Source organism: Castor canadensis, chromosome 10, assembly GCF_047511655.1.
Source record: "Castor canadensis chromosome 10, mCasCan1.hap1v2, whole genome shotgun sequence".
Classification (NCBI taxonomy): domain Eukaryota; kingdom Metazoa; phylum Chordata; class Mammalia; order Rodentia; family Castoridae; genus Castor; species Castor canadensis.
Window position 1 is genome coordinate 83387201 of NC_133395.1, and position 27910 is coordinate 83415110.

At 48.4% G+C, this 27910-nt stretch overlaps 1 protein-coding gene across 2 annotated transcripts in view; it reads right to left on the reverse strand.

The window, feature by feature from the left end:
• The window catches only part of Il17d (interleukin 17D), a 26661-nt gene extending 9726 nt beyond the window's left edge, over positions 1-16935 (reverse strand). Inside the window, exons 1-3 of one of the 2 annotated variants that reach the window (XM_074043721.1) lie at positions 15475-15550; positions 14122-14412; positions 13202-13648 (exon numbers count right to left, since the gene is read on the reverse strand). In XM_074043721.1, the coding sequence (XP_073899822.1) occupies positions 13202-13239 (38 nt within the window). In that variant the 5' untranslated portion in view covers positions 13240-13648; positions 14122-14412; positions 15475-15550. Of the gene's footprint in view, positions 1-13201; positions 13649-14121; positions 14413-15474; positions 15768-16353 lie in introns of those variants that run through there. The other variant, XM_020167660.2, reaches the window with a different exon arrangement.
• Between the last annotated feature and the right edge of the window lie 10975 nt (positions 16936-27910).

Sequence of the window (27910 nt, forward strand, 5' to 3'; positions counted from 1 at the left end):
ACATGCCCAAGGAAACAGGTCACCCAGCCCAGGCAGCTGGGAGAGGCTTCAGGGCAAAGGCGGTTCCTGGCTGGACTTATGCAGATGAAGAAAGGAGAAAGGGTATGTTGGGTAGAAGTCAGAGCATAGGCCCAGGGAAGGAGTCCAAAAGGGGAGGTACAGGTTGGGAAGGCACACAGAGAGCAGTGTGACGGTCCTGGGAGGAAACTAAGCCATAGTCAGAAATTCAGATCTGACCTTGAAGGCAACTGGATGGGTGTCAGAGAGAGAAGTGACCCTCCAAGTACAGGGTGAGGGCACCTGGCCCAAGGGGGAGGCCTGGCTAAAGGTAAAGGTTTGGATTGCTGGCATACCAATGGTTAAATGCAGCAGTTCCGGGAGTGTGTGGAGGAAGAAGCCTGAGTGTGGAGACTCTGGCATCCCAGGCCTGAGAAGGGCAGACTGGAGATGGGTCTGGTAAAACAGCGAACCTAAATCAGGTTGAGCCAGTCCACCAGACATACAGGGAAGTTTTAGTCCACTTGCTGTTGGTATAACAAAATACCTGAGACTGGATAGAGAACAAAGAAAAGAGCTTTAGCAGGGCCTGATTATACCTGTAATCCCAGCACTGGGGAGGCTGAGGAAGAAGGATCTTGAGTTCTAGGCTAGACTGGACTAAACAGTGAAACCCTATCTCTCACTAACTAATAGAAAGAAAAAAAGGAAGAAAAGAAGGAAGGGAGAGAGGGAGGGAGGAAGGGAGGGCTCCTGGTTCCGGCTGCTGAGAAGCCCAAAAGCATGCAACCAGCACCTGCCTGGCATCTGATGAGCATCCTAGCATGGTGAAGGCATCCTATGGCAAGGCTGAGCAATCATGCCTACTCAGGTCTCCTTCTTATAAAGCCACGGGGGCCCATCCTCATGACCTCATTTAATTCTAATCACCTCCCAAAGACCCCACCTCCAAAATACACCAACGTATGGATTTGAGGAATAAGTTTCCAATACATGAATTTTGGGAGACACATCCAAAACACAGCAAAACATGGTTAAATGACACTATGAGGATACAACAACAAAACAGAGGATGTAAGAAACTCACTAATCCCCCTCCCCTAGGAGAAAAGCAAGGATGGAACCTGTATTTTAAAAGGCCCTGAGCAGAGGAACATAAGCCCCAGGTGTCTTGACAGCTGTCCTGCTACAGTGATGACTGGTGGAGCACCTGCCACTCCCAAGCACCTGTGTCTTAGTAATTGATTAAATGGTAACTTAAAAGCCCACCGAAGCCACAGCCAGAGACCGTCTGCAAAACTACTGAGCACTGGAGACAACAGGTGTGCTGGGGGAGGGGAGTCAGTGGGCACTGTGAACAGGTCTGAGGGTTAGGTGACAGGATCACAGCAGCATTGGCTTCCTGAGCTGGTCAGTATGCTGGTTTACTGAGGTTAGCATTACACCTGGGTAAAGGGTATATGGAAATTCCTTGTCCTACAGTTTTGCTACTTTGAAATTAGTTAAGAATGAAGAGCCAAAATAAAGCAGAAAAAAAATGAGAGAAAATATTTAACGATTTAACCTCCCTAATGGGATAATCAGGGGAACATGAATCCTGAAGGTATGGGGGAAGAATTAGCTTCCAGTGTGTCAGTGCCTTGCAGTTGTCTGGGTTCCCTCATTGTTCAGACACGCCCCTGCTAATGAAGACTTTGAGGGCTGCTGAGGTCCTTGGTACCTCTGGACCTGGCCCAGGCAGGTGATGGTGACCTGCAAGGACATGTGTCCTGTCCTACAGGAGCATAGGGGAGAATGCAACCTGTCCTGGGGCGGGGTGTGGGGGGAAAGGGGCTGTAGGAACAAGAGGTGGGAGAGGACTGAGGGAGATGTAAACAGAAAGCAGCAATGCACACTGGGGCCAGGAAACAACAGGTCACCGCAGCTGGAGTGGGGGTGGGGGACGTGAGCACGTACGCAAGTGTGAGCATAGCATCTGTGTGGGAGGTGGGCTGTGTGTGAGGTGTGTGACATGAGTGTGGACATGGGTCAGCAGGTCGTGTGTGGGCATGAACATTTGAATGGGAGTGTGCGTGAGTTTATACATATATGAACGTGTGTAAACGTGAGCATGTGTGAACATGAGTGTATGTGTGCATGTGTGAGCCTGAATGTGAACACATGTGAGTGCACATGATGGCAGGGGGAGAGGCTATAGTGCCTAGGAGCTCTGTAGGCCAGGGCAGAAGGTCTGAAATTAACCCTCCAACTTTTGTGGAGCCAGGAGGAAGGGAGCTGGCCAGTGCGTGCAAGACTCCGTGAGGAAGGTGACCAACTAGAGACAGCAGCATGGGGAACTTGGGCCTCGTCACCCTCTCAGACTCAGCTCCCTAGTGATGTTAGCTCGCCCCGAGGGCATTGCAGTTCCTTCCAATCCTAACCAATAGGGATTTGTCTCTCTGTGCCTCACAGCAAGTAGGTCTCATCCTGTGTCGGGGCTCATCAGCCTGGATGTCCTGCAGGAATTGACTGGCACTCAAGTGTCACCTGTGTTAGATGTGCAGGTGAAACTGACAGTTGATTGAGTGCATGGTGGTCAGAGGCCTATCCTACTAAATACCCATCCCAGACAGACCTTCCCACCACCACAGCACACCTTTGGGCTAAGGCCTATGACAAAATATGCTGCCCACCATCTCTGCCTGGGACCTGGGAGAGAAAAGGAGGGATGAACCCAGCCAGTGTTTCAACTGTGGCATGGAGACCAGGGGTTTCTCTTACAACAGGAAATTGCCATGGGGGGAGGGGGTGTTGACAATGCAGAGACCAGACATGCCACCCATGGTGATGGCACCAATGCAAGAGGGATCAGGGCCACAGAAACCAGCCCAGTGTGTTCAGGAGGCCTGTTAGGGTCTAGACAAGAGGTCATGAGAGAAGCCCTGGGAATGTCAGCAGAGCCAGGCAGACACAGCTCAAGTCCGTCCTACTCTTAGCCAGGAGTGCTCTTGGCTGTGGGAAAGGCATTGCAAGACCCTCCATTGGGAAATTCCCTCTCCCCAAACCTGGAAATGCTGCCAGCAAGCATCCCTTGCCTGCCTGGGAGCAATCACTCCTTTGTCATTTTCCTCATGCTGCTTTGCACAGACTTGGCACAGGGACCTGCATGAAACACATGAGGTTCCCCCTCTGATGGGAGCTCAGAAGTGACCCTAGGCCACGGGTGAAGCTTGGCCTGAGTGAGTGACAGCTGGCCTAGCTTAATCCAGGAACAAAGGACAAATCCTCCAGGGACGATTAGAAGTGATGGAAACTGAGCTCAGGGAGGAATGTGACAGCAGAGACAGAAAAAGAGTGCTCTCCCTGGAGCCTGGACATGGTCGGAAACAATTTGAAGCGGTTCTGAAGAACAATGAGCATGCTCCCAGCAGGAATGGGCCACCTGATGTGCTCCGTCTGATGCCAACAGATAGCTGGACCATTTGTTGGTACAAACTTCTTGATGTGGCTCACCCTCCCGCTTTCAAAACATGAAATTTTTTCCACTCAGAGCGGCAGAGGCTGAGTGTGACTGTTTTCCCTCACAGCAATCCAAACACCCCAACCCCAGGAACACAGCTGGGAAATGCCTCTCTCATCCGGCCTGAAAACCCACAGGTGGCCCCCATACAGGCGGAGACAAAATGGCCTCAACAGCCTGGCTCACCAGCTCTGAAGACCAGTGATCTAGCCCAGATGTTTGGAAAAAGACAGGACAGATTCAAAATGAGTCCTCAACCTAAAATTCTGGTTCAATCTAGTTACTAACCAGTGACCTTGGCCAAATCGCTCCCCACTGCCTGGTTCTTTGCAAATTGAAGAGGATGAATTGACAGTGAAGCCACATCCCAGCTTCCTGATGGCAGGACTGACCGTAGGTTACTTAAAACAATTTTTTAGGCTTAGAAGAGACTCATTGAGTCTCCAAGGTGTTGGGAAATTTCCCCACATTAGTCTAAAATGAGTCTCTAAACTCAGTGCAATTCTAACCAACATCCCAGCTGAGAACTTAGTGAACTGATCCTAAAACTCAGACAGAGGAAAGGGCTGGGAATAGTTAAAACAGTTTTGAAGAAGAATGAGGGGGCGGACTCCCTTTGCCAGATATGAAGACATTAGAAAACTCTGGGTAGACCGGGGGCCCTGCCAGGCACACTCGGAAACAGCAGCTTCCCTGCCAGGAGCTGAGATTCCTCTAAAAAATCCAGCAATGCAGGAGGTGAGGAGGCAGCACAGACGAGTTCCAAAGTGTGACGTTCAGGCCACCTGCATCACAACCATGTGTGGCTCTTGTTAAAAACCAGATTCCAGACAGGCATGGTGGCTCACACCTGTAATCTTAGCTACTCAGGAGGCAGAGATCAAGAGGACTGCAGTTTGCGGCCAGCCTGGGCAAATAGTTTGCGAGACCCTATCTGAAAAAATGGCTGGTGGAGTGGTTCAAGTGGTAGATCAAGTTCAAGGCCCTGAGTTCAAACTCCAGTACTACAAAAAAACAAATAAAAAATGCAGATCCTTAGGTGGGTATGGTGGTGTATGCCTGTAATGCTAGGGTTACATACAGCCTCAGCTAGGGAGGCTGAGGCAGAAAGATCATGAGTTCAAGGGCAGTCTGGGCTACACAGCAAGACCCAGTCACAAAGAAAAATCAAAAAGCAGATTGTCAAATAATAAATGTATGAGATGATGGTGAATATGCTAATTATCTTGACTTGTTCATACATAATGTATACTTTATCACATTATACCTCATAAATATATATGATTATTGTGTCAATTAAAAATAGTATTTTAAAAGAACAGGAAACAATTCAAATTCTAACTTCAAGCATACCAACTGAGCTCAGCTCTGTGCTCATGCACTGCCCAAGTGATGTGCTTTGCTCATAAAAATGAGGAGTTGCCAAGAGGACTGAGTAGAACCTCTTCCCTTCCCACTGCACCAACAGGCCTGGGGCTGCACTCCCCGGTGGCCAGCCACAGGCTACCCGAGTCCATACTGGCTGTGGCTGCACACAATGAGATGACGCGTTCCTGGTGCTGGGATCCCAGGACCATCCCACACCACTGGGTCTAGTTCATGCAGAGGTTATTATTCATCCAACAGGAGTGAGTATGGCCAATGGGGTGGCTTGGAATCTTAGTTGTCTTTCAGTGGAGGCATATGAGTTTTTTAAAATGGTGATGCTCAAGACGGTTTTTTTTTTTTTTCAGTCTGGGGTTTGATCTCAGGGCCTATACTTTGAGCCACTCCACCAGTTCTTTTTTGTGTCAGGTTTTTTTTTGAGATAGGATCTCCTGAATTATTTGCTCAGGCTGACTTTGAGAGATTCTCATCTCTGCCTCCTAAATAGGTAGGATTACAGGCGTGAACCACCAGCCCCCATCTAAGGTTGTTTATTTTTTTCTTTTAAAACTCCCCAGATAATTCTCATGAATAGCCCCAGTCAGGCTATCCTTTGGTCTCCACATGTCAGAGAAGTGATGTGTCACCAGGGCAGGGCCTTGAGGGCCGAGTATGGCTCCAGTGGTTGACCATTGCCCCACTGACAGAGGCCCTGGTGTCCATCCCCAGCACAGCAAAACAGAGGGGTTTGTGCTAACCTTCAATCCCTTGTTTTCCCTTTGGATCAAGTCCTGCAGCTCAGGGGAGGAGGCTGGGAGCAGTGGGCCCTTGGGGTGACCCAGGGGTAACTGAGGCCACAAACGGCTTCCCTCTGGAGCAAAGCCATGGCAAGCAGGCTCATCAGCTCCACCCTCCTTCCATTTGCTAAGGCCCCAAGGAGCCAAAGAGTTTCAACACTGCTGCCAAGAAGCTCTGAAAAGGCTTTTCTGGCCTTCCCAGAAAACACCAGTGTGCATTTCTCATGAAAGAGAACGTGGTAAAACTGGCCAGGAATGCAGCGGCCTGACCTGGGCAATGGTCCCCATGGGCTTCACCTGGCAAGGGGAGCTAGAGGTCAGTGCAGCTGTGGGACTGAGGCTAACTCTGATTCCACCCTGAACTTGGCACCAGGCTGAGCCAGTGAGGTGGTTCCAGGCAAACCCAGCACTGCTGCCAGGGAGCTGGCTCAGGGTCGGGAGGAACAAGAAGGCTCGGTCTGTGTGTCTCCTCACTCATGAGGTTGGGAAACTGAGTTGCCAAGGCGAGGCTTGTGCAAAGTCCCCTGGCCCACTGCATGAGCCCCGTCACCTGTGCCACGCAAGCTACATGGTAGTAAGAGGCACCTGGTAAGTGGTAAAACTCCCACCAGGAAACCACTCATTCCACGTAAAATCTGCTCACCAGGGAGGTCAGGGAGGAGGAAAGACTCAGGGCTTTGGAAAGGAATTTGAAAGTAAGTCAGGGCAGAGGGACAGAGAAAGGAGATGAGCACCCAGATTTCTCAGAGGGTTTTGCTCTTTGTCATGGCACATGCCATGCATTCAGCTCAGCTGGAAAACATTTCTTCAAAGGAAAAACACGCTCATGGCTCAAGGATGGCTGAGCTCTTTCCCAGGAAGCTGCAGAATGTGGGTTCAGAGCCATCTTTGATGTGCCCGTCCTTGGGCACTGGGGACGCTCTGTGTGGGCAGGGAGGAGCCCACCTGGCCTGGCCAGTGGGCCAGCTGTCTCCATACCAGCAAGAGGGAAGGTTACCGTCAATGGAGCCTCCCCTAATTCACGAGTCCCCCACTCCCACCAAGTGTCCTTGACCCTGGGTAATTTAGGAGACTGTCCTCCACATTTTTCATGTGTCACCTCCTGCCTGAGTTGTCCAAATCCTTCTGTTGGCACCAAGGGCACAGCATTTGTTCAGGTGAGGAGCCTAGGGAATGAAATACCGCCACCTCCCTGGCTGCTCTTCAAGACTCCACAAAGCCAGTGCCCTGGGGAGATAAGTATCAAAGCAAGCCGGTAATCCTGCCACAATGCCCCATGACAATGCTTTTATTTTTACTCTGTGAGGCAGTGACAGGCACAGCAGAGCCGCTGTATTTTGAGAAGCCCACTGGGGAAGGGTACAGGTCAAGGTCACTTATCCATAAGAATAGTTTTGGGGAAATATACCCACCTTTCTTACACAGCTCCCTTCTACCACAGTGAGTGAGGTTGGCACCAGAGACTCCCTGCCCCCACCCTCACTTCTTTCTCTCTTCCTGTCTCTTCCCCCAAATGTCCCCTTTTATCTTGACAGAACATTCTTGTGACAGGACGGCACAGAAAGGACGCAGGAATGTGCTATCCCGATAATCCACATAGACATAATACACAGCTAGAGTGGAATAAACAGATTTTCCTTGAAGACAGAGGTTTGTCTTACAGTCATTAGAATTACCCACAGATGGGAAGCAGGAACCCACCAAACGGTGACCTTACTAGGAAAAACATATTCAAAATAAAAAAAAAAAACCCATCCCCTAAATTCCAAAGTCCACAGGGATGGACTGGCCCAGTCCAGGGAAGCCATTCTGGGTGGATGCTGGCATGGTGCTGCCCCCTGTTGGCCACAGTTGCATCTGCAAACACCTTTGCAGACCTGCGAGGGACAAGGAGGGACAGAGCCCTGCTGCCTGGCACAGGGCTCCTCAGTGTTGAACCACAAATTGGAAAATGCAAAGATGGGGAGCACGGTGCCTTTGAGAAAGAATGAGAGGGGAACATGAACGGGTAATTGCAGCGGGTAAGTTTGTCTAACATCGTGCCATAGTCTCCTCTTAGCCAAGGACAACCTGTTCCAAGAACCCCAGTGGCTGCCTGAAACTGCGGTGCTGCTGAACTCCACTGTGTGATGTGCATACAGTGCACATCTACTACTAAAGTTCAACTTATAAATTAGACACTATAAAAGAGTAACAAAAATGAATAGCAGACTGATTATAACACTGCAATACGAGTCACGTAAGTGTTCTCTCTAGAGTATCTCATTGTACCGACTCCTCCTCTTGTGATGTCAGATGGTTCAGTGCCCAGGTGAGATGAGGCAGGGGATGGTGTGGGCAGGAGTGCTGGCCTGCTTAGAGGGATCAGTGGGGCAGAAGCATGGCAATATTGAGAAGCTGACCAGATCAAGACAGTGGTTAACAAGAGGGTCATCCATACAGTGTGTCTTTGCTGGGTACAGCGATGGTTCACTTCCAGACAGGACAAGATGGGATGGGACAAGATTTTACCACACTACTGAGAGTGGTGTGCAATTTAAAATTCGTGGATTATTTCTGGAATTTCCCACTTAATATTTTCAGAATGCAGTTGGCTTTTGATAACTGAAACCACAGGAAACAAAGTTGTGGACAGAGGCAGACAACTGTGCTCCTAACTTCTCTGACTCTCTAGTGTTATATTCCCTTAATAATTTTTGTTTGCTTGTTTGTATAAAACGGTCTCAAAATTATGCTGGCCAGACTGGCCTCTAACTCACTATCCTCCTGCCCCAGCCTCCCGTGCCCAGCAGCCTCTGATGAAAAAGATGTGGTAGGGAGAAAATGATGTAACAGTTCCTGTGGTTATAGAAAGAGAGCTCAGGCCGTGGCTCCCACTGTTTTCCTGCGTGGGCCCTGCACAGCACTTGGTCAAGTCAGTGTTTGAGGAGTGAATGTGACCTTAAGTTTCTGTGCGGATAAAATGAAATAATTAATGCATAGCCCACACAGGAAACAGGGTATCTACATGAGCTACACTTAAGGACTGGAAACAAAAACATCGTTTCAGCCAGGCACAGGGGGCCACACCTATAATCCCAGCTGTTCTGGAGGTAGAGACTGGGAGGATCCCAGTTTTAGGCCAATCCAGGCAAAGGGTTTTAGAGAACCCCATCTCAACCAATAAGTTGGGAGCCGCGGTACTAGCTAGGAGGATTGTGGTCTGAGGCCGGCCTGGGCTGAAGGAGTGGCTCAAGTGGTAGAGTGCAGGCCTAAGGACACTGAGGCCCTGAGTTCAAATTCCAAACAACCAAAACCCCCAAAACTCACATATGCCTTCCTGAGGAAAGGACTGCTAAAATGCAGCACTGGAAGACACAGTGATGGGTTTGTCTGTCAGGGGAGTGGTCACCCTATGGAAGGGCGTGGCTGGGGACCCCTAGAAGTGTGCGAGTTGCTCAGCTACCTTTATCACTGGGAGGAGCCTCGCCTCTCTCACAGCCTTCATGGTCCTCCTGCCTAGAGGTGTCTCTAGCCTCTCACTGTCACTCACTGGTGTCTGTGTGCTTTTTAGTCAGAACCCCTGAGGGGTTCCCTTTGTTTCTGAACCCCCTCTTCTCCAAGTCACATGCTGGAAGTCTTGCTCCCGGTTGGACATGCCACTTGCTTCAGTGGCCTGCCCTGCCTGGACCTGACCTCCTCAAACCCATGCCTGTGCATCTATTGAAGTCCCCTGTCCTCGCTCTCCTTCCATCCCTATCCTGTTTGTCTGTCCATTCACTCATTACTGCTGGCCCTGGAGCTGTTTACTGCAAAATAAACTGAGGTGTTGTGGCTAAGAGTCCTTGAAGGGAAAGTTCCTTTAAAAAATACCAAATATGGCCAAAACTGCAACTGCTGGCCATTATTGGTGTCAAAAGACTGCTACTCGAGTGGGAAAGCGCAATCGCAAGTGACTGGGAGCACTAGGATGCCCTTCTCTTTGGGGCTGCATGCCGCACAGCTCGTGTGTCTTTACCCCTGAATACACCTCCATCTGGCAGTATGTCTCTTAATATATTAATTTGGCTTTTTAAAAAACTAACTGAGCAATCAAACTGATTTTATTTTTGGCATTTTTGTTTTTCAAGCTAAAGAGAAACAAACACATTGCCGCAAAGTAAATGAGAAAATATTTTCATTCTGGGAGCTGAGTGCTGCTTTGCTGACAGCACACCGGGCAGCAGCCCCAGCTGGGTGGAGCCAGAGAGGCCCGGGGACATCCAGGCTCTACCATTTTATTGTGGCTCTGTCACCTGGGGACATCTCATTTTAGCCCAGCCCAGCCACCACGGGTCACAGAGCTCTGCAAACCCACCCCAGAGTCCACAGTGCCTCTTCTGTGAGCCTCTCGGCCTGTGAGGACAAACAGTGCCTCTATCACCAAGGCTCTGGGTGGGTCCCAGGCCTCACTTCTTCAGGATCTGCTTTTTCCCCATGGTTGGGACTTTCCCTTTCTGCTCTCAATTTAAAAATGAAAACATTTTTGGGGAGGGGGGGCACATGCCTGTGGTCTAGTTACTTGGGAGGCTGAGGCAGGAGGATTGCTTGAGCCTGAGTCCAAGGTCAACCTGGGCAACATAGTCAGACCCTGCTTCAAAGCAAAAAACAAAGTTTTAAACCATCATTTTTTTGGGGGAGCTATACTGGAGTTTGAACTCAGGGCCTCATGCTTGCTAGGCAGGCACTCTCCCACTTGAGCCACTCCACCAGCCCTTTTTTTGTGTTGCATATTTTTAAGATAGAGTCTTACGAACTCTTTGCCTGGGCTGGCTTCAAGCGTCAATCCTCCTGATCTCTGCTTCCTGAGTAACTAGGATTGCAGGCTTGAGTCACTGGCACCCAACTTAAAATATCTTTGAAATAAATGAAGCATGCATATGGCAGAAAATTCAAGATACAAGAGTAAAAAGTAGGTCGCCACAACCCTGTCCCCAGCCACCAGACCCCTCATAGACCGCACCATAATAATCTCAACCCCAAGGCATCTTGTAAGCACGTCTATGTGAAAGTTTAAAATATCATTTAGCAATGCCAGGCATGAAGGTGGCACATACCTCAGCGGAGAGGATGGCTTGAGCTCAGGAGTTCAAGACCAGCCTATGTTATATGGTAAACCATTGATCTCTATATATATGTTATGTCACCTTCTCTCCCCTCCCCATGCTGGGGATTGAACCCAGGGCCTCAAGCATTCCAGGCCAGTGTTCTATCACTTGAGCTACACCTCCAGCCCTTTTATTTTTATTTTGGTTTTGAGACAGGGCTTTGCTTACTTTGCCCAGGCTGATCTCGAACTCACAATCCTCCTTCCTCCAACTCTGAGTAGCTGGGATTACAGGTGTGCTCCACCCCATCAGGCCAATTTCTCTCTTAAAACAAATGGAGCCAGGTGCTGGGTTAACGCTTGATAGGTAGGAGTAAGGCCCCGAGTTCAAACTCCAGTACCACAAAAAAAAAAAAAAAAAAAAAAAAACAGAAATGGCAGCATGCTATACACCTTTGATCCTTTAAGGTGACGAATGACCGATCTATGTGGGCCCTAGAGAGTGTCTCCTGTATAGTATAGCATTGTCTGCTGGTGGCCACTGAGACGCCTGCTAGTCCCTTGACTTTCAGTGATGAGCTCGTATCTTTGTACACCATTTAGTGCTTGGACAAATGGTTCTATAGGAGAAATGCTGACCGTGGAATAGATGGGTCAAAGTGTATGTGGATTAAAACAGGCGATAGCTGTGTGCAATGGCACCTTGTAGGAGCATTATTTGCACTCAGGAGTTCAAGGCCAATTTGGGCAACACCATGAGACTGTGTTGCTAGTTAACACCCAACTGCCTCCTGTAAACGCTGTGTCCATTCACACTCCTCTACTGTATGAGCACCTACCTCCTTCTTCCCCATAGCAAACTAGCTTGATAGTGGTAAAAAAGAAAGTGTCATTATGGTTTTACCATGCACCTCACTAACTGCCTTCAGGGGACAGCTCCTCCACCAGTGCCAGTGCTGAGTCACATGACCTTCCTTCCCAAATTGTCTCTGACCTCGGCCCATTTTCCATAACATCATTGACCTTCTTATTGGTTCATGGGAGCTCTTTAGGAAGCAAACCCCTTAGGACATGGTTGTAAATATTTTCCCCTGTATTTCTCTTATTCTTCCAAGAAGAAACAGCGTACAATTATGTAACTGCATTTTTCAAAATTATCTTTTGTGGCATTTGAAGACAGAGCTGCTGAATAGGCCACTTCCACTCCAAGACTATAAATATAATTGCTGGTGTTTTTCTCCTTTGTGGATTTATTTTTTACGTCTAAATCTTTGAATCATCTGAAATTTATCATCACATAGAAGTGACATCTAATTGTATTTTTTTCCAGCTGGGGATCCAGCTGTCCCAATACCAAAGACACGGAAAGCCCCTGCTAGTCCAACTATTTAAAACCTGGCTCGCCACCTAGTTGTCCTTCCTGCACCCATTCGTATTTCTGACTTGAAATCTGTTTCCTGCTCCAAACTTTTTTAGCATTCTCACTGGCTGTTTTGCCTCTAGAAATATGGTCATTCTGTTCCTTGGCATCATAGGCGATGGGCACTGGGACTCCCAAGGAATCACACACCCAAATCTGCAGGTGCTCAGTCCCATATGTAAAGCACAACAGCATTTGCACAGAACCTGCACACATCCTCAGTCATCTCCAGACTACCTGTAATAACCTAATTCAGGGCTTGAGGGCTCCGTGAAGAGCTGGCTGCCTGCTCAGCACAGATGCTGTACGGAGGCAGAGCCTGCGGATGCAAGAGGGGACCTCACCACCTCTGGCCCTGAGTTGATGGACTGCAGTGAGCACTTTCCACCCTCACCCAGGGTCCTCAGAGCTCTACAACCAAACCAGAGCTGTCTTTCCACAACCCTTTTGCACTTTGGGGCTGTCATTTTTTCTAATCTTCCCACTGGCCCAAGAGGTGGTGAGAGGGGATTGAGGAAGGGCACAGAGAGGCGGCGATCTCCTGGTAGGAAAGCAGGGCCAGCCTCAGCAGCCCTGGCCCAGCACCAGGCCCCAGGGACCATCTTTCCTCCCTCCAACGGAAGCTACCTGGCCCATTTGCTCACAGGGAGCAATTGCATCTGTTGCTAAATAATGTGGAAAAGGATGCTGCTCCTGGAATCACCCCACTCTGGACTGCACACAGGGCAGATGTCTGCAGCCCCCACAGTCTCCCTCCCCAGCCCTCCTGCTCCCCATCGAGGCCTGGGGAGATGCAGGTGTCAGCTCCTGTGGAGGGCAGCCTGCTCTAACCAGCTGTGCACAATGTGGCTGGCAACTCCCAGCTTGCCCTCCCGCGTGGCTCTCTCCTGAGTGACACTACCACACCCAGAGCTGCCTGTCACCTGTAGAACTCTCAGGCAGGGGACACTCAACAGGCCCAATACTGAACTCGTTATTTCCTCCCAAAACACTCGCCCACATTCTGTTTTCCTATCTTGCCTAAATACAATGAATAAACGAAGCCAGAAACGACTCACTGCTGTGTGTGCTGTGTCCTTTGGCCCAAGCCAGGCATCCACTGACCTGGAGAGACCAGGATTTGTTTCCAAGGGTCTCCAGTCAAAGAAATCAGTGTGTCTTCCTGAGAGGTCTCCCCAGTCTATTTAGCAGATCAAAGGCTTAATGGGGTTTTGGAAAAGGAAAGCAAGAGAATGAAGCAACCAGTGTGAAAATATCCTGAAAACATCTGGTGAGATGACAGTAACAGATGGGCTGAGGGCAGAAGGAGGACAGCGGAGCTCTGAGGGGCTCGTCACAAGTGAACTTGGTCTTCAAAAGTAGCCAGGTGGGGAAAGGCCATGACTGTAGCTTCCCAGGGCCGTCTGTGGTGTTCGGTGGTGTCCAGTAAAAGCAGATTTCCTTCCCATTAACCAGCTGGTTATTTAGACAAAATCATTCCATTTTCTGCGGACTGGAGGTGGAACCTAGTGGGAGAACTTAGGTCACTGGAGGTGTGCCTTGGAAGGGGACCATGGAACCCTGGCCCCTTCCTTTTTCTTTTGTTTGCTTCCTAGCCATGAGGTGAGTGGTTTTGCTCTGCCACATACTCCCCGCTACACAACCCCACCAGAAGCCTAAAAGCAATGGGGCTGCCTGATGGATCAGGACTCTAAAGCCAAGAGCCAAAATAAATCTTTTGTCTTTATGCCCCAGGAACAGTGACAGAAAACTGGCTAACACACCTTCCTAGAAAACAGAGTGGTTGGCTCTATCATGGTCTCCTGGCTACTCTGGTGGACAGCTTCCATGATCAGGGTGGGGGTCAGGGTTGAGGCGGAGCTCAGTGCTTCCCCAGCATGTGTGAAGTCCTGCATTTGATCCCAAGCGCCACAAAACACATTTAAAAAAGAAAAAAATCCTACAGGATAGGTTTCAAGTGTGGGCACAGTTTGCTCACCAGGCCCTCTCCAGCTCCTGATCCTTCTCTCCGGGCCTGGTCATCATCTGGTGGCTCAAAGGACAGACTCTTTCTTTTCCCTTGCCATCAGCTGGCCTTCCCTCCCAACCACACTCATCCTTGGCAGTCTCTTATCTACAAAGCTGCAGCTCTTTCTCGACTTCTGGGCAGTGTGAAGGGTCCGTTCTTCAGGTCCCTCTCCTCAAGGGCAGGAACAGTCTGCAGAAGACACTCTAGCCACACACTCACTGTTTTCAGTTGAAAACCTTCACAGCATGTTCCTCCTTTCTTCTGAAAGGACACCCCAACCAGGGCCCTCAGAATCCAGACCATTCTCTATGCATTTCAAATGCCATTTTTATCCTTCAAAATGCAGTTCCCCACCCCCACCTTTAAACTGCCACACACTTAAAGCTTTGCATGTCACATGACATTCTGCCTTGTATTTACAGTTTCTTTTCTAGTCTTCTCCACTCCAGAGACTCTGCTCAATGGTCTCAGAGGGTGTACCTCCCAGCACTCAGTGCCCAGCTGCCTCCAGACCACACAGGCTCTCAAGAAACGTCTAGACCTCCTCATTGGAACTTCCTCAGGCCCCTCGTACAAAAACTACATATAAATTAAGAAGCGATCACTTGGTTTGGTGACAGACTTCTGCAGGAAAAAACTGCCACCAACCCAGTTGCTCCATCTGCGCTCATCAGCCGTAACCTTAGCCTATCACCCCGTCCTGTCGGGCTCCACCCTATCTGCCATTCCCAGCTCAATTCTGCCCTCTCTCACCCCTCCACACCTGTTACATCTCAAGGGCTGACCCCACCCACTTCACCCAGTACCACTCCTCCACCTTGTCCTTCCCAGCCCCTCCCCAGTTCTCCACCCGGCCCAGCCCCCGCCCCACTCCCCCACCCGACCCTACCCCACTTCTGTACCGGCCCCTCCTCAGAACTCCAACCCGCCCCGCCCACTCCTCCACCCGGCCCCACCCCACTTCTGCACCCCGCCCCGCCCACTCCTCCACCCGGCCCCGCCCCGCCCCGCCCCCTCCTCCACCCGGCCCCACCCCACTTCTGCACCCCGCCCCGCCCACTCCTCCACCCGGCCCCGCCCCGGCCCCACCCCACTTCTGCACCCCCGCCCCGCCCACTCCTCCACCCGGCCCCGCCCCGTCCACTCCTCCACCCGGCCCCACCCCACTTCTGCACCCCGCCCCGCCCACTCCTCCACCCGGCCCCGCCCCGCTTCTCCACCCGGCCCCACCCCACATCTGCACCCGACATCGCCCCGCCTCTCCTCGTCCCATTTCTCCAGGTCCCGCCCCTCTCCCCCACCCTCGCCTCGCGCCCCGCTCACCTGTACGCCCAGGGCGACACGCTGCGCAGGTTGGTGGGCGGCCGGAAGCGGCGGTCGGCGGGCCCGCCGCCTGCCGGGCAGCTCGCGTTGCGCGCCTGCTCGCGCGGCCCCAGCTGCAGCGTGTGGTGGAAGGCGCTGAGCACGCCGGCCGCCAGCCGCCCGTACAGCTGCTCCAGGAGCTCCTCGGGCCGGTCCGCGCAGCCCCGCGGCCGCGCCTGGCGTCTGCCCGCCCTCGGCGCGGCCCGGCCCGGCGCCGCCAGCGCCAGCAGGAAACCGGCCACAAGCATCCAGACCTGCGGGACAGGCCGCGCTCAGCGCCCGCGCCCGCGTCCCGCCCGCGGCGCCTGGAGCCGGCGGGCGCCTCCCGCCACAGCGCAGACCGTGAGGCCCTTCCCGAGCATGGGCGCCGCGCGGACCGGCCCCCGAGCGCCCTCCCCGCCGGTCCGCCGCCCGCGGGGGTCCCGCGGCCCCGCCCGCCACCGGCCCGCGCGCCCCAGGCCTCCGCCGCCGCCGCCGCCCCGCGCCGGGTCCCGCACGGGGGACGGGTGCGGGGCGCGCGTGCACGTGTGCGTGTGCCTGCCGGGCTGCTGCGCCGCGGGCTGCGAGTGCCTGTGACGCCGCCGCGCTCACCCCCGGGCGCGCCATCCCGCTCGCAGGCCAGCCTGGAACCCGCGCCGAGCCAGCGACGCCCGGGCCGCCGCCGCCGCCGCGCAGACCCCCGCCTCCCGCCTCGTCATCTGCCCGCCCCCGCGCCCGGCCCCAGCCCGCCACCCACCGCGCGCGGGTCCGCAAGAAGCCCCGGAGGGTCACCCAGCGGCTCCGCACCCCTTCTTGCCTCCGGGAACGCCAAACATTTTGCCCCCCATGACACGCACTCACCAGTGTCCCCAACATTGCGTCCCCGAAAGGCCTTCGGAGTGGTCTGAGATGGTGCTGCGTGGCGGGGCTTTAGCCGAATAAATCAAAGGGCTCCGGGTGGGCGTGGGCGGCCGTGGGGCTCGGCTTGGGGTTGCCGTGTCCTCTGCTGCCGCGTGCTGTGGCTGCAGGAGCGCTGTGTGGCGTTTCGCGGACGGACCGACAGACGGATGGCGTGTTCCGACTGGCGGAGGGAGGAGGTGGCTACCGGCCGGGGAGCCCGGGGATCAAAGATTTCGCTAGGGTCCCAGCAGCCCGGGCCACCTGGAGAAGGAAAGAACTGCGCCCGAGGATTCCCTCCTTAGGGCTACTTCCGAGACTGCAGCTGGGAGAAGTACATTAGCGATAGAAGAAATGGCTATTTTCGGTAAGGTGGCGGGAGGCGGCGTCTCCCAAACTCCCAGAAAATGATCCTGGGCTTCTGCCAAACTCTGAAAGCAAAGTACTCAAAGCCTCCGCCTCGTCACTGTCCACTGCAGTGCGTGGCCATCGCTCGGTCTGTTGGAGACTCTTACTCCACAACTAAGCTGTGTAAAATGAGCCGAAGATTCTGTGAAAAATGAAAGGGAATGTAGCAAAATGAAGGACTGTATTTCGAGAACACAAGAGGACTTGCTCATTTGTTCATTCTACAAGTAAATGTTTAATGCTTGCCAGGTGGCAGGCTAGTGGATATGATCATTTTATTTTTAAAAATAAAAACAAATGCTATCAGTTGAAGGAGCAGAATATTTAATTTATGACTCCCCAAATGATTGGCAGCTTTGTTATTTGACTAAATTGTAAACTATTGGCTAAACTGCAGTTACACTGGGTAGAAAAACACTTGGTAATGATGCTTTCAATGTTCATAACTGGTTTAGTAGTTGCTTTTTTTCCTGCTAAAAATCACTGAACCCTACAAATTTAAGCAACTTACAGTTCTTAGTAAACGTTTGAGTTACAAAACTCAAATTGTTCATGTTCTTTGTTTCCTTTCTAGTGAGATGGAAATAAAGACATCGGTACTCAAATACTGTTTATTTTCCACTTGAAAAAAAGATATGTAGGAGTCTTTTAGGAGGAAGATTATCATTATGAGCGTCTCATGGGAGTGTTCACTGTGTCTCATTTACAACCTCTTTCCCCATGTGCAGTGACTCAGCGCCAGACTTATTTCTGTTTATTGTTCAACAGATTGCCTTCCCCTCTAATCACTGGACAAGTTCTCACTTCTCCCTGGTTACCTTGGAAGGAGGAAAGGAAACACTTGATTTCTAACAGTTTTTATTTTGTGAAAGATCGCAGTTACCAGAAATGCTCAGCTATTCACCTTCGGGAGTAGAATGGAGGAAAAATCTTGGAAACAGGTGCAAATATTTCTCTTTTTTATAATGAATTCCAAATTTTCAACATACTCATGAAGATGTAAAACACATGGTAATACTTAGTCCAGATTCAATGCATATGGAAAAAAGGTACAAAACACTCTAAAGTAGCTTACCGCGTTCTTGTAGAAATTAATGCACCTGCAGTGTTCTGTATTGAAGATGTTCCCTTCAGTGTGGTCGCTGGACTTTCCATCCCCTCTGACAACCCTAAGACTAGCATGGCCACCTTCAGACCAGCATGGCGGCAAGACTCCTTAGCACAGGAGGAGGCTGTTGGGGACAGTCGTTTAAGTCATTCTTAGGCAGCATAACTACCAAAGCCAGTGTTGTTGGCTACTTCTGTACTTAGCCTCCACAGACTGTGGACAGTGAGGCACATAGCTCACTCTCTTTGAGGGCTGTCTCCAGATGCTCCCTCTATAGCTCTTCTCATTGCTGCAGTCTTCTGGTCCTTCCTTTTTTGTCATTGATGATTCCAGCACCTGGTTCTGCATACTCGATGTAATATCCCAGTTCTAAATGACTAGCTTTAGTCGCCTTTTCCTCCCCGTCTCATCTCAACCATCAAATTGTTGATGGAGTTTTAGGGCAAAAGCCCCAGCTCCAGAAGTCCCAAGTGACAGCTCAGCCACCCGAACCAATATGTTAATTAAAGAGACGGAGTGGAGAAGGGCAGAGAAAGGTGATTGATTCGACACAGCTGTGTCTGGAAGAACAGATAAAGAGGTTTAGTCCCCCCAAGTCCGTCTTCAAGGAGCTTAGAGGAACGCTGATGTTTTGTAGGAAAATGAAATCAAGAAGGGGTTTGAGGTAGTATAGCTGACAGAGTAGGTAACCTTGATCAGAGCTTCTGGAGAAGTTGTTATTGCTGTCATCACTTAAGGGGAAGCAATCTGGTCCCCATGAGATGATTACTCCCGTTATGGGGTGCAGCCTCACCATCATGGAGAATTACACCCATTTTGGGGAGTGGTCTGTCCTTTGAGGCTCACTGTTGCTTTGGGGCAGGGTCTATCCCTTATCATAAAGATGTTTACTGATTGGTCCTGTCCCTTCCAGAATCCAGGGTGACTTCAAGAGAGAGAGAGACTCAGAAAGAAAACTACCTTTGAGGCTCACTGTTGCTTGGGGCTAGGTTCTGTCCCTTGTCATAAAGATGCTTATTGATTTGGTCCTGTCCCTCCCAGAGTCCAAGGTGACTTCAAGAGAGAGACTGGGGGAAAAGTCAAAGTAGAACCAGAGAAGGACAAAATGGAGGTAGGACTGCCCAACCTCAAAAACATGATCATATCCAGGGCATCACCATCACCAGCATCCTGATTTGCTGTCTTGTTCCTGTAATTATGACATCATCCAGCCTGATCCCAGCACTTCTCACTAACTGCTCCAGTCTAGTTCTTGTTCCCTTTGTCATCTAGTTTAGAGTTCATGGTTCAACACTATTTATTACTAATTTACTAATCCCTTCTTCCTTTTCTCCTCTGCTGTACTTGCCTGGAATAACTCAGTAATTTAGTTCTTAAAAAGTCATACAATTAAGCTGACTAGACTCAGTTCTAATTTATGACCATAACCCTCAGAGTAGCATTTGCTATGTTGGATAAGTGTCCCCCAAAGGCCCATGTGAAAAAGGCATGGTCACTATTCTGGGGTTCCAAAACCTCCCCATTCTTGCAGCTATTTATCCCCAATAGTTGCTTGGAGGATTTGAACAAGGTCACGATAATAATGGATAATCATTGTCAAAGCCTTACTCGATTTCCTGCCTGGTTTGCATCGCTGGCTGCTGTGTTACTCCTTTGGTTAATGTTCATAGAGTGTATCTTTTCCATCCTTTCTTTCTCAACCTATTGTGCTCTCACATTTGAGATGTATCTCTTATAACATAGCTGGATCTTATTTTTTAAGTCTGATAATATTTTTCCTGTAACTGGAATATTTATTCTATTAACAATTACTTCTTTACTGATCACTAATATAATTAGCATTTTTCTATTTATCTAATTGCTAAGATTATTGGGTTTACTATTTTATAATTTCTGCATTGGTTTGGACTTAAGTAGGCTCCCTTCCCCAAAAAAAGTTTCATGTTTTGGAAGCTTGGTCCTAAGTACAGTGACACTGGAGGGGAACCCTTAAAGGTGTGTGCCTTTGGAAGAAACTGAGGGACCCCAGCCTCTCTGGCATCCTTGTAGCAATCACTTCTGCCCGCACGCACCTCTGCTGTGATGCTGTCAGCCAAGCGGTTCTCAGCAGGGCACAGCGAATACCTTGAATCTCCAAAACTATGAGATAAAACCTCTTTTCTTTATAAAGTTAGCCTGCACGAGGTATTACACTATACTAATTAAAACAAGTTAATATACTTTCTGATGAATTACATATGTAATTGGGTTTAAGTCCTACCACCTTGCCCCTTCCCTTTGTCCACCATTCTTTGTTTCTCCTTTGTCTGCCCTTCTTTGGCTTAGTTGAGTATATTTTATCATTCTATTTTAACTTCCATTAGATTTTTTTCTACTTTTTAAAATATTATTGATTGATTGATTGATTGATTGATTGATTGCAGTGCTGGGGATTAACCCCAGGGCCTTGTGCATGACAGGCAAATGCTGTACCCATGACTTACATTCTCAGCCCTAGATTTTTTTTCTTGAGGCACTGTGTAGCCAAGGCTGGCCTCAAACTCACAATACTCCTGCCTCACCGTCCTGAATGCCGGGATTACAGGAGTGTACCACCACGCCCAGAGAGCTCCACTAGTTTTTGGGGGTTTTATCTTGAAATAACTTATGACTTATGGAAAAGTTGTAAGAATAGTACAAAACAACTCCATATAGCCTTCTCCCATGGTTAACATTTTTCCACATTTGCTTTATCATTGTACTTTTTTAATGAGTCACTGAGTCACTGAGTTGCAGACTTTAGGACATTTTGTCCCCAAATACTTTGTGTTTATTTCCTAGGAATAAAGACATTCACTTATGTAGTCATATCACAATTTATTTTTATTTATTTATTTTTGTGGCAGACACTCATTGCTTGAGCCACTCTGACAGCAATTTTTTTGTGGTGGTTTTTTATAGGGGATAGGGTCTTGCTATTTGCCTGGGTTGGCTTTGAACTGCCTTCTTCCTGATCTCTGCTTCCGGAGTAGCTAGGACTACAGGATGAGCTGCCAGTGCCCAGCCATATTGCAATTTTTGAATAATCATTGAATAATAGCTGCAAGGCTATTATCTAATTCAGGCCTCTTCACATTGAACTGATGGCCTCTCTCGTGTCCTTCAAAGCACCTTCCCCACCCAGGATCTGATTTAGGACCATGAGTTGGGCTTCTTCCATGTGTCTCTGTGGCCTCTACTCTGGAACAGTTCCTTAATCGTTTTGTTCTTCAAGTCCTTCACTTTGTTGACGAGCTCAGCTCAGGTGCTCTGTAGGGCGTGCCTCAGACTGGGATGCAGCCTTGCGATGAGGGTCAGGCTAGACTTTCAAGCAGGGATATTCACTAGGTAGTCTTGTGTTCCCAGCACGTGGGGACAGGAGGCACGTAGTTCTCGTGTGTGCCACCGCTGCTCAGGTTAACTTTGGCCACAGGTTGAGGTAGTTGCGCTCCTCTCCCAGATTTCTCCTCATAATTAATAAATAATTTGTACAGAAATATTTATGCTATTCTCATCAAATTTTTCTCCACTTGCTTTAGCACGCATTCATGATTCTTACCTGAACTACTAGTTGTGATAGTCTCAAAATGGCAATTTTCTTGTGTATGTTTTCTTATTTTCTCAAAATGGCAATTTTTTTTTCATTTATTCATATGTGCATACATTGCTTGGGCCATTTCTCCCCCTCCCCTGCCCCTTGCCCCCTCCCCTGTCCCTTCCCCCGCCCCCTCTCTCTCCCCCCACCCCCCTCACTTCCAGGCAGAACCTGTTCTGCCCTTTTCTCCAATTTTGTTGAAGAGAAGACATAAGCAATAATAAGAAAGACAAAGCGTTTTTGCTAGTTGAGATAAGGATAGCTATACAGAGGTTCCTAGCATTGCTTCCATGCACAAGTGTATTACAACCCCAATTGACTCAGCTCTACCTGACCTCTTCACTACTTCCCGGTCACCTTCCCATAGTGACCTCTGTCGTTTTAAGGTTACTGTATTAATTCCTCTACAGTAGATACATCAAACACTTTCAAGTTTTGGGTTTTCAAGATGGCAATTTTTAACAGCCGCATTCTCTGTTAATTCAACTGGTTTGATGCGAGTCTATCAAAGGTCCAGCCTGTAGGCTTGGTTCCCAGGGCAGTGCTGCTGGGAAGGCTGTAGGTCTTTAGGGGGGCAGGTAGGGGGAAGTCCCTAGGTCATTATGCCCTGGAAGGGGCTTGTGTAACCTGGCCCTTTCTTCGTTTGCTTCTTGGCTCATGAGGTAGGTGGTTTGCCCCACACATGATGTACTGCTCGTCAGAGGCCCAAAGCAATATAGCAGTCTGCCATATTAATCTTCTCTCTTTCGAAGCTAATTGCCTCGTGCTTCATTATAGTAACAGAGAGCTGATTAATACAAACTGTGAACTTTTTTCTTTTGGCGGTAATGGGATTTGAACTCAGGGCCTCACACTTGCTAGGCAGGCACTTAAGCCACTCCACCAACCCTGTGTTTTCGTGATAGGGTCTATTTGCCCTTGCTGACTTCAAACTGAGATCCTCCTGATCTCTGCCTCCTGAGTAGCTAGGATTATAGTCAGGAAGCTACCCACACCTGGCTTAAACTGTTAACTTTTTAATTATACATGGTTCTTTTTTTCCTGAATTGGGGTTGGGGGTAACCTAGAGACTTTGGTGTATATATATCCTTGACTTTTTACCTTCTAGTACTGCCTGAATGACAAAAGAATCTTAAAGCCATTTAACACCTGTTAGTCAGTTTCTCATTGTGATGACACAATACCAGAGGGGAAAAAGGTAAGGGAGGAAAGATTTATTTTAGCTCTTGGTTTCAGAGGTGTCAGTCCGTGGTTAGCTGGCTCCATTGCTTTAGGCCTGAGGCAAGGCAGAGCATCATGGCAGCCAGAAAGCAGAGAGAGAGAGAGAGAGAAAGCGTGCATGAGCAAGGGGCCAGGGACATAATGTCCTCCTTAAAGGCACACTCCAGTGATCCTTTCTCCAACCAGGCTGCAACTCTATTTTCCACCACTTCCCAATCATACTGCCAAAGCATGAATGCATGCATTATTAGTCCATTGATTAGGTCAGAGTCCTCCTGGTTCAATTATGGCTCAATGTTGGATCTACCAGCCAGGGAGTGAGCCTCCAACAGTTTGATGGTTAATTCACACTGTCAATTTGATTGGATGGAGGGATGCCTAGGAGATTGGTTGAGGGCATTTCCATAGACACCTGGATCTTTTTAAAAATTTTTTTTATTTAAAAATTTTTTTATTATTCATATGTGCATACAATGCTTGGGTCATTTGTCCCCCCAGCCCCACCCCCTCCCTTACCACCCACTCCACCCCCTCCCTCTCCCCTCTACCCCCTCAATACCCAGCAGAAACTATTTTGCCCTTATCTCTAATTTTGTTGTAGAGAGAGTATAAGCAATAATAGGAAGGAACAAGGGGTTTTGCTGGTTGAGATAAGGATAGCTATACAGGGAGTTGACTCTCATTGATTTCCTGTGCGTGGGTGTTACCTTCTAGGTTAATTCTTAGACACCTGGATCTTGAGGGCCATCTGTGGGCTATTGGGGGTAGGGCCTTGCTGGGGGAAGCAGATCACTGGGTGTGTCTTTGGAAGGGATTATGCTGGCCCCAGCCCCTGGGTGTTACTCCTCTATGCCTCCTGGCTGCCATGAGGTGACCAGCTCTGCTTTCCCATGCCCTTCCCCCACAATGTGCTGAGTCACCACAGGGCTGGGTGAAATGCAGCCAGTCTATCAGGGACTGTAACCGTAAGTCCAAACAAATCTCAAACTAGTCTTGGGGGCTGGTGGAGTAGTTCAGGTGGTAAAGTGCCTGCCTAGCAAGTGCAAGGCCCTGAGTTCAAACCCCAGTAACACAAAAAAACGCAGAACACAACACATTCAACTACTTGTCTCAGTTATTTGTCATAGTAACATAGTCTGATTAAACACATTTACCTTGGGGGGGAGGGGCGTCACTTCATATCAAATCATAACAACACCCAACCTCAATACTTGTACTGTCATGTTTTTTTTCTTTCTTTGTATGTTAAATTCAGAAAGCATTATTATTGTGGTTGTTTTATTAACTTTTTTTTTTTAGTGGTACTGGGATTTGAACTCAGGGCTTTGCTTGATAGGCACTTTACTGCTTGAGCCACTCCACCAGCCCCATTGTTGTCATTTTAAATAGTATTCCTTTGTGTATCCTTACGCTTTCTGGTGCTGTTCCTCCTGCCATTTTATGCTTTCTTTTAGGATCACTTTCCTTTCACTTTTAGTATTTCTTGTAAAGCTAATCTTCTTGTAATTAATTTTCTTGAATTTTGTGTACCTGAAAAATCTTTAAAGTTTAAAGAATTTTTAAGGTTCTAGGTTGGCAGGTCCTTTCTCCCAACTCCCAACACTTTAAAGGTGTCATTCTATTGTCTGGTTCCATAATGTCTATTGAAAAGTCAACTGTAAGTCTCAACAATGTTCCTCTGAAAGTAAAGTGTTCTTTTTCTGGTTAATTTGTCTCTTTTTTAATAGTTTGAGCATAGTACACATATGGACTAGTTTTCTTTTTATCTGCTCCTCTTGGTGTTCACTGAGATTCCTCAATCTGTGGATTGATGTCTTTTATCAACTTTGGAAAATTCTAGACAGTCTTTTCTTTTTTTTTTTTTCATTTTTCTTTTATTATTCATATGTGCATACAAGGCTTGGGTCATTTCTCCCCCCTGCCCCCACCCCCTCCCTTACCACCCACTCCGCCCCCTCCCTCTCCCCCCCCTCAATACCCAGCAGAAACTATTTTGCCCTTATTTCTAATTTTGTTGTAGAGAGAGTATAAGCAATAATAGGAAGGAACAAGGGGTTTTGCTGGTTGAGAGAAGGATAGCTATACAGGGCATTGACTCACATTGATTTCCTGTGCGTGGGTGTTACCTTCTAGGTTAATTCTTTTTGATCTAACCTTTTCTCTAGTTCCTGGTCCCCTTTTCCTATTGGCCTCAGTTGCTTCAAGGTATCTGCTTTAGTTTCTCTGCATTAAGGGCAACAAATGCTAGCTAGTTTTTTAGGTGTCTTACCTATCCTCACCCCTCCCTTGTGTGCTCTCGCTTTTATCATGTGCTCAGAGTCCAATCCCCTTGTTGTGTTTGCCCTTGATCTAATGTCCACATATGAGGGAGAACATACGATTTTTGGTTTTTTGAGCCAGGCTAACCTCACTCAGAATGATGTTCTCCAATTCCATCCATTTACCAGCAAATGATAACATTTCATTCTTCTTCATGGCTGCATAAAATTCCATTGTGTATAGATACCACATTTTCTTAATACATTCGTCTAGACAGTCTTTTCAAAGGTTCTCTCTTCCCTATTCTTTCCTCTCCTTCTGAAACTGCTATAATAATTTAAATTCTTGACCAGATCACAAATCCATCATCTGTGTTATTTTCCATTCTTATTTCTTCCTACACTTCTATTTGTGCATTTTCTATTGACATGTTCATTAATTAATCTTGACATCTCTGTTCAGTACATTGTTCTGTCTATCCAGATGTCCAGTCTTCTAGTTCTATTGTGACTCTTTTCCATAGACTCCAGTACTCTTGAGATTCTCCATCTTTTCAGCCAGGTTGTTGATCTTTTATGAATTTTATTTAACAAAACAATCATAGTTACTTTAAAGACCTTATTTACTAAGTTCATGTTATTGTTTGGATCTGGAATGTCCTCCAAAGCCGCATGTGTTGAAGGCTTGGTCCCCAGCTGGTAGCACTATTGGGAGGTGGTGGAAACCTTAGGAGGTGGCATCTGGTTGGAGGAAGTAGGTTACTGGGAGCGTGTCTTTTTGAAAGGAATGGTTTATCCTGAGCCCCTTCCTCACTTAATCTCTCTGCCTCCTGTTGCCATGAGGGAGGTGCTTTGCTGTGCCACATGCTCCTCACCATGGGCCCAGAAACAATGGAGCCAGGTGACCACCGTCATTGGCAACCAGTGTGACAGCTGGCTTCTAGAGTGTCAATGAAAGCATGTGGATCACTTCCCTTGCATGAAGCCTTCTAAGGGCTTCTCTATTGGAATGTGGTCTAGTTTTGGTTTTCCTTCAGCTAGTGTGCACTGAAATAAGATCCAAGCTCTTTGTACAAGGCTTTCCATGATCAGGCCCTGTCTTTTGGCTTATCATCTCCTGACGCTTTCCTGCATATGTAGTCCACTACCAACACTGAAGGCCCTAAACAGTCTAACTCACAATCATTCTAACTCAATGTGTTAGTCAGTATTGTCACTGTGACCAAATATGTGACGTAAACAATTTACAGGAGGAATGATTTTAGTCTGGCTCACAGTTTCAGAGGTTTCAGTCCTTGGTCACTTAGCCTCACTGCTGAGGGCTGTGGTGAGGCAAGGCACCACAGTGGAGAGGTAGCAGAGTAGGTGTCCATATGCAGAGGGAGTAGGTACAGTGAGCGGAGATGCTTACCTCATGGCAGTGGAGAGCAGGAAGGGACCAGGAACAAAATGTAACCTTCAAAGGCATGCCCCCAGTGACCTCTATTTTCTGTGGCTAGGCCCTACCTCCTAATACTGTCATCAGTTGGGGACCAAGCTTTCAACATGAGCTTGTGTGGGGCATTTCATATTCGAACCATGAGACTGAACTTACTCATCCAGATCAACATTCTCTCTCAGGTTTGGCATTTGCTGTTCCTTTGGCCTAGTATGTATTTTTTTATTTCACTCATCATTCTAGTGTTAATACAAATGCCCACCTTTCAGAGCCACTCCTCCACCACCTCCTACTACATCATTTCCTACTACATTTTAACTGTACTTAATAATAGCTAAAGTCCTTTAAAATGTAATTACAATCTGTCTTCCCCATCAGAAGACAGAGTTCTGTCTTCCCCATCAGAAGACAGAGTTCTGTCTTTCTGAAGATCTTGTCATGTTCATTACCATATTCCCTGCATCTTGAACCATTCTTGGCACACTATTTAGAGTATTAGTTGGATGACTCCCCATTAGAGCAGAGAATGTGGTCTAGTTTTGGTTTTCCTTCAGCTAGTGTACACAGTGTAGAGAAATGTTCAATAAGATGCAGGGACTGGTATGGTGGTGTATGCGTATAGTCCCAGCTGAGGCAGGAGGATCAGATAAGCCCACAAGTTGAAGGCCAGCCTGGGTATCATAGCAAGATCCTGTCTCAAAACAAACAAAAAATACTGTAGTGTTAAAGATGAGGTACTTCTGACTGCCCCATCTTTAAAATTCCTCTGGATAGTCTACACCAGTCAAAAACATTGAAGAAAAATGCAAGCAATCCTGCCCCTACCTCATGCCCTAAGTCACAAATGGGAAAACCCTGAGTGTCACTGTTCTGTGCACTGGTACACTCCACTAGATGGCTTGAAAGTAGACACGAACTTCAGAACAGAGCAAAAGGGTTCAGGTTTGGTGTTTTCTCACCATAATTTATACTGTTTTCAAAATAAAATTATTTTTAATACTATTATAATTCTCACGAGACAAAACATCCAAACACTTATAGTTTCCAAACTCCAAGCAGTTAATCTAGAATAAAGATCATGGATTGCCGGTGCCAGTGGCTCACTCCCCTAGCTACCTAGGAGGTTGTGATCAGGAGGATTGCAGTTTGGGGCCAGCTGAGGGAAAAAAAACGTGAGAACCCCATCTCAAACAATACTGGGCGTGGTGATGCATGCCTGTCACCCCAAGCTAGCAGGAGCTTGAAACTGGATCATGGTTACAGGACAGTCCAGGCCATAAAGTTTTCCAGAATCATCTCAATGGAAAAAAGCACACCTGTCATCTCAGCTATGACAGAAGCTTTAAAACAGGAAGACTGCAGTCCAGGATGACCAGGACAAAAAGTGAGCCCTTAACTCCAGAGCAAAAAGGGCTGGAGGCATGGCTCAAGCAGTAGAGTGCCTGCCTAGGAAGTGTGAGTCGAGTTCAAACTCC